The 7,077-nt window shown below is 44.0% G+C and overlaps 1 protein-coding gene across 2 annotated transcripts in view; it reads right to left on the bottom strand.

Moving 5' to 3' along the window:
• Window positions 1–445: 445 nt before the first annotated feature.
• The window catches only part of LOC122921690 (sialic acid-binding Ig-like lectin 14), a 116,198-nt gene continuing 109,566 nt past the window's right edge, over window positions 446–7,077 (bottom strand). The window contains exon 9 of one of the 2 annotated variants that reach the window (XM_044271863.1): window positions 446–2,064. In XM_044271863.1, coding sequence (XP_044127798.1) covers window positions 1,873–2,064 — 192 coding nt within the window. In that variant the 3' untranslated portion in view covers window positions 446–1,872. The remainder of the gene's footprint in view (window positions 2,065–7,077) is intronic. The other variant, XR_006387056.1, reaches the window with a different exon arrangement.

The following is a 7,077-nucleotide window of genomic DNA, read 5'->3' as shown; positions in this document are numbered from 1 at the left end:
CTACAACAAGGCTCCAGGCTCCAGTGGGTGAACCTCTCCTACATCCAGAGAGCAGGAACAGCTCTTACAAGAGCTATTAGTTATGCCAGGGGAGTATAGCAAATCTCCAGCGTATAGCAATCCCCCAGTGTCGATCAGTTACCCAAACACCAGCCTCAACATGGTAAAGGGTAAAACAGGAACTCTTTATTGAGGGCTACCCGCCCGTATTTATGCAGGTCCCCATCTGGTGGACACTCCCCTAGGGGACCAGAAGGAAGACTGTGACACAGGACAGATATGCAGCAATTCAGGATACACAGACACAATACATCCCCACAATGCATCATGGTTTCCTCCTCTCTGCCCTGGAGACACCCGAGGAGCAATTCAATTATCTCTCAGGACAAAGGGAAATCGCCAATACACATGTGGAGACAACAGGACAGAAATCACCATTTAAACATACAATGTCACAACCCTTACAGCAAACACAGACATTTAACATATCCCCAGATAGCTCAAGTCTGAGTGCATATTATTAGGTGAATGGCACTCAGACTACACGAATACACTAAAATTAGTTATCTAGGTACCCTCAAATAACATACAATAAAATTCAAAATACAGAAAAATACATGAACTTATATAACTATGCCGCTATTGCATAAAACAGGTGCATACAACATGGGACCGTAATCACATGGTAAGAGGCTGGCAAGTAGTCCTCTCCAAGCACTCGTGGCAACCTCAAAAGAGGGGAGTTTGTCACAAATAATATTAATAATAATAAAACTATTAAAAATAAAAGATTTAAAAAAATCCATGGCAATGGAAAAACAGGCAGCACTCTCCAAAATACCAAATGAAACTGGGTGCCAAAGTTCTTGATCCCGAACAGGCATCAAGGAAGGCAAACAATATCCAAGGAAACGGCAGCACTCCAATGGCTTGAATAAAAATGCAAGAATGTATTCACCCATGTATCAGCCAAGCTGAGACATGGGTGAATAAACTTATAGGCTACAAGCACACAACAGTTGTTCATTGACCATCAAAAAAACTGCCGTGTGAATAGACTACTACTGGTCTTAAAACCGACGTGTGGTGGCTGTTAAAAAAACGCCCATCACATGTCTGGTTTTCACTGAATTTTATTCAAGCCTTTGAAGCGCTGCGGTTTTCTTGGACATGTTCTCTTTTTTATTGTATGGTGACATTATTTGCATTTGATATGGAGGGATTATTTGAGTTGCGTGGCCTTTTGCTCCGTATCACTTTTTTATTGCATTACATTCTGTAAATGCTGCCTGACACAGTTTTTCAGCATTGTAAAGTAACAGACAATTACAGCATACTATTTTTGCACTATATGACAACTTAGTGACTTGAATATGTGACAATTTTGTGACATAGTAGAGGATGTATTATTTGCACATTGTAATATAACTATTATAACAGTTTGTTGATGCTGCCTTATGTTGGCCCCACTTGCTGCCAGTTTGGACCCAACTACAACATTAGGTCAGTTGCTTTTTTTTTAATAGTCCAGGAGACCAGAACAAATATAATTTCCCAAAATGCCCCTGATGGGGGAAGGGGTTGAATATTGTAGAGGCTGGTCTTAGATTGCTGGAAGAATGGAAAACGCGGGGATGGTGGTAGACCGAGATGAAGAAGGAAATATAGGATGGTGCAGCACTGTGGAGGGCTTTGTGGATGACCATAATACAGTAATCAAGATGAAAGCGGGTGAGAGAAACAATACAATTTTTACTAGGTGGCCATATACAAGACTATGGGCAGCAAACGGAATCTCTGCTCTAGCTGGAAGCAGGCACACTGTATTTCGGGGAATACCTCATTTATGCCCTTTGAATAAGTTCCTTTAGTTCAGTAATTATTTTGTGTTGTATTTATTTCTGAGTATTCTGTCGTTGTGTCTTCAGAGGCGACCACCTTTGGTTTCACTTTGGAGAACTGAACGCTTGCATACTGCACATCGCCATAATTCATATATACTACGTCACCTCCTTGAGAAGATTGAAGATCTTTTTGCGCGGTGTCTTCTGGAGGAACAACATTCTAGATAAGGAGAAAAGACCCAACAGTCGTTACTTATCTCATAGATATCAGAGAAGAGAAACAATTTACATACATCAAAAACAGCCAATTGTAAAACAGTATATATTTAGGCAAGATCTATTTTCTGCATAAGTGAAATACACTGCCCATCCCCAAAAAAAGTCGCCACCCAAAAAAAAAGGTCACACACTTTAATATTTTGGTGGACCGCCTTTAGCTTTGATTACGGCACGCATTCGCTGTGGCATTGTTTCGATAATCTTCTGCAATCCCACAAGATTTATTTCCATCCAGTGTTGCATCAATTTTTCACCAAGATCTTGCATTGATGATGGTAGAGTCTGACCGCTGAGCAAAGCCTTCTCCAGCACATCCCAAAGATTCTCAATGGGGTTAAGGTCTGGACTCTGTGGTGGCCAATCCGTGTGTGAAAATGATATCTCATGCTCCCTGAACCACTTTTTCACAACTTGAGCCCGATGAATCCTGGCATTGTCATCTTGGAATATGACCGTGCCATCAGGGAAGAAAAAATCCATTGATGGAATAACCTGGTCATTCAGTATGTTCAGGTAGTCAGCTGACCTCATTCTTGGAGCACATACTGTTGCTGAACCTAGACCTGACCAACTGCAGCAACCCCAGATCATAGCACTGCCCCCACAGGCTTGTACAGTAGGCACTAGGCAGGATGGGGGCATCACTTCATCTGCCTCTCTTCTTACCCTGATGCGCCCATCACTCTGGAACAGGGTAAATCTGGACTCATCAGACCACATGACCTTCTTCCATTGCTCCAGAGTCCAATCTTTATGCTCCCTAGCAAATTGAAGCCTTTTTTTCTGGTTTGCCTCACTGATTAGTGGTTTTCTTACGGCTACAAAGCTGTTCAGTAACAATCCCTTGAGTTCTCTTCGCATTGTGCGTGTGGAAATGCTCTTACTTTCACTATTAAACATAGCCCTGAGTTCTACTGTTGTTTTTCTTCGATTTGATTTCACCAAACGTTTAAGTGATCGCCGATCACGATCATTCAGGATTTTTTTCCCGCCACATTTCTTCCTCGAATACGATGGGTCCCCACTATCCTTCCAGTTTTTAATAATGCGTTGGACAGTTCTTAACCCAATTTTAGTAGTTTCTGCAATCTCCTTAGATGTTTTCTCTGCTTGATGCCAATGATTTGACCCTTCTCAAACAGACTAACATCTTTTCCACGACCACGAGATGTGTCTTTCGACATGGTTGTTTAAGAAATGAGAAGCAACTCATTGCACCAGTTGGGGTTAAATAACTTACTGCCAGCTGAAAGATAATCGCCCATGCAGTAATTATCTAATAGGAGGCTCAGAACTATTTGCTTAGTTAAATCCAGGTGGCGACTTTTTTTTTGGACAGGCAGTGTATATACTATGGTAATTATATTCTTCTCCATAGAAGTGGTATTACAGTCAGGGTTTTACTTGTGCTTCGTGGTAACAAATATTTTGTTTTTCTAAAATGGTGGAGCCGGCCATGTTACACAGTAAAAGTAAGAAGCCCATCAAAATAAGAACACCCTTAATGCCGTGCATCTGACCAATCTGTTGTTAGCCATCCACCTGTGATGTCACAGCCCTATAAAAACCTCATCCCGCGCAGTCTCCACAATTTCACTGTGAGTTGAGCACAAGGAGAGATGTGGCAAGTGCTCTTGCGCTAGGGACAGTGTTGCTGGACAGAAAATTGAATAGGGACAGTGTAGGGAGAGTTTTCTGAGACTGTAGGGAGAGCATAGAGAGACTGCAGGTTGAGTGTAATTGAAACATGCATCTTATTCAACTACTGCGACATTCATAGTCAATCCATTACTTTACTAATAGATTTACTGTGCCTCAAGGTACTTTTACATGACGTACAGACGATTACACAGTGGGTGTGTTAAGTAATTATATTCTTGTACATAGGAGCAGTATTATAGTAGTTATATTCTTGTACATAGGAGGCAGTATTATAGTAGTTATATTCTTGTACATAGGAGGCAGTATTATAGTAGTTGTATTCTTGTACATAGGAGCAGTATTATAGTAGTTATATTCTTGTACATAGGAGGCAGTATTATAGTAGTTATACTCTTGCATATAGAAGCAGTATTATAGTAGTTATATTCTTGTACATAGGAGGCAGTATTATAGTAGTTATATTCTTGTACATAGGAGCAGTATTATAGTAGTTATACTCTTGCACATAGAAGCAGTATTATAGTAGTTATATTCTTGTACATAGGAGGCAGTATTATAGTAGTTGTATTCTTGTACATAGGAGCAGTATTATAGTAGTTATATTCTTGTACATAGGAGGCAGTATTATAGTAGTTGTATTCTTGTACATAGGAGCAGTATTATAGTAGTTATATTCTTGTACATAGGAGGCAGTATTATAGTAGTTATATTCTTGTACATAGGAGCAGTATTATAGTAGTTATACTCTTGCACATAGAAGCAGTATTATAGTAGTTATATTCTTGTACATAGGATCAGTATATCAGTAGTTTTATTCTTGTATAGAGTTGAACGAACACCTAGATGTTCAGGTTCAGGGAGTTCGGCCGAACTTTAAAAAAAAGTTCGGGTTCGGGACCCGAACTTGAACCGAACTTGGACCCAAACCCCATTGAAGTCAATGGGGACCCGAACTTCACTTTATTATTTTCCGTTATAACATGGTTATAACGGAAAATAATAGTATTAGCTTTTTCAGATCTGAGTTTTCACGATCACGACGCTTCAAGTTAGAATATACTAAGAACTGTGTACATAACTGCCCCCTGCTGCCTGGCAGCACCCGATCTCTTACAGGGGGCTGTAATCCGCACAATTAACCCCTCAGATGTCGAACCTGAGGGGTTAATTGTGCGGATCTCAGCCCCCCTGTAAGAGGCAGCAGGGGCCAGACCCCACTCCCTCCCCAGTATTAAAATCATTGGTGGCCAGTGCGGCCCCCCATCCCCCCTATTAAAATCATTGGTGGTTAGTGCGCCCCCCCCCTGTTAAAATCATTGGTGTCCAGTGCGGCCTCCCCCCCTCCCCCCCACCCATAATTAAAATCATTGGTGGCAGTGGACACAGGTTAACAACCCCCCCCCATCATTGGTGGCAGCGGAGCGACAGTTCCGATCGGAGTCCCAGTGTAATCGCTGGGGCTCTGATCGGTTACCATGGCAGCCAGGACGCTACTGCAGTCCTGGCGGCCATGGTTATGTAGCAATTTTAGCAGCATTATACTTAAGTGCGCTGTCTGTGGCCGGCGGGGCGCTCCTCCTACTGGTAAGTGACAGATCTGTGCTATAAGCAATGCACCGCACAGACCTTTCACTTACCAGTAGGAGGAGCGCCGGCCACAGACAGCGCATGTAAGTATAAGGCCCCATGCACACTGCCGTGTTTCACAGCCGTGTGCGGGCCGTGGAACCGCGGCCTGGATCCCTCCTGAGAGCAGGAGCGCACGGCGTCACTGGTTGCTATGACGCCGTGCGCTCCGTGCTGCCGGCACAGTACAGTAATACACTTGTATAGATCATACCAGTGTATTACTGTACTGTGCCGGCAGCAGGGAGCGCACGGCGTCATAGCAACCAGTGACGCCGTGCGCTCCTGCTCTCAGGAGGGATCCAGGCCGCGGTTCCACGGCCCGCACACGGCTGTGAAACACGGCAGTGTGCATGGGGCCTAATGCTGCTAAAAGTGCTAAGTAACCATGGCAGCCAGGACTGTAGTAGCGTCCTAGCTGGCATGGTAACCGATCGGAGCCCTAGCGATTAAACTGGGACTCCTGCTCTGCTGCCACCAATGATTTTAATTAGGGGGGAGAGGGGAGGCCATGCTGGACACCAATGATTTTAATAGGGGGTGGGTGGGGGTGGGGGGGCCGCACTAGCCACCAATGATTTTAATAGGGGGTGGGTGGGGGGGTCCGCACTGGCCACCAATGATTTTAATAGGGAGGGGGGGACCGCACTGGCCACCAATGATGTTAAAACTGGGGAGGGAGGGAGGGGGGCCACACTGGCCACCAATGATTTTAATACTGAGGAGGGAGGGGGTCTGGCCCCTGCTGCCTGGCAGCACCCAATCTCTTCAGGTGCGGCACCTGAGGGGTTAATTGTGCACATCACAGCCCCCTGTAAGAGATCAGGTGCTGCCAGGCAGCAGGGGGCCGTTATGCCCACAGTTCTTAGTATATTCTAACTTGAAGCATCCCCATCACTATGGGAATGCCTCTGTGTTAGAATATACTGTCGGATCTGAGTTTTTACGATCTAACTCAAATCCGATGGTATATTCTAACATAGAGGTGTTCTCATGGTGATGGGGACTCTTCAAGTTAAAATATACCATCGGATTTGATTTAGATTGTGAAAACTCAGATCCGACAGTATATTCTAACACAGAGGCGTTCCCATAGTTTAATCTCTGGGGCTCCCCATCATTGGTGGTAGCGGAGCGGCAGTTCCGATCGGAGTCCCAGTTTAATTGCTGGGGCTCCGATCGGTTACCATGGCAGCCAGGATGCTACTGCACTAATAGAGCATCTCAGCTCTGTAAAAATAAAAGGACTCCATATTTTTAATAAAGACCAATTTAAAAAAAGATTTTTACCTCATAATGAGTATAATGCAATAATTAAAAAAAATGGCCCCAAAAGAGTGTACATAGTGTTTAAGGATCTGGTGATGCAGCTGACACCGTGGGTCGCTTAGGCCCAAAATGTGCCAGAGCTAAGCCATGTTTGGCTGCCTCTAGCTCTGCATCATCATTCTTTTTTGCTCCTCCCGTTCACACTCTTTCTCTGCTGCATTATCAGCCATTAGTAACGGAATGAGTTGCCGGGAAAAAACTCTACACTTCCAGCAATCTGATGGTTCTCAAGCTGAATTCCCACCTGGCCAAGTTGCTAGAGGTGCAGTTGCTGCTATACCATTTTGTCTAGTCTGATACCTTTAGGGAGCTGATAGCGTGTGCTCAGCCTTGCTGA

This window comes from Bufo gargarizans, chromosome 1, assembly GCF_014858855.1.
Source record: "Bufo gargarizans isolate SCDJY-AF-19 chromosome 1, ASM1485885v1, whole genome shotgun sequence".
In the NCBI taxonomy this organism is placed as follows: domain Eukaryota; kingdom Metazoa; phylum Chordata; class Amphibia; order Anura; family Bufonidae; genus Bufo; species Bufo gargarizans.
Note: the sequence above shows the minus strand (reverse complement) of the source record. Positions and strands in the feature narration are given on the sequence as shown.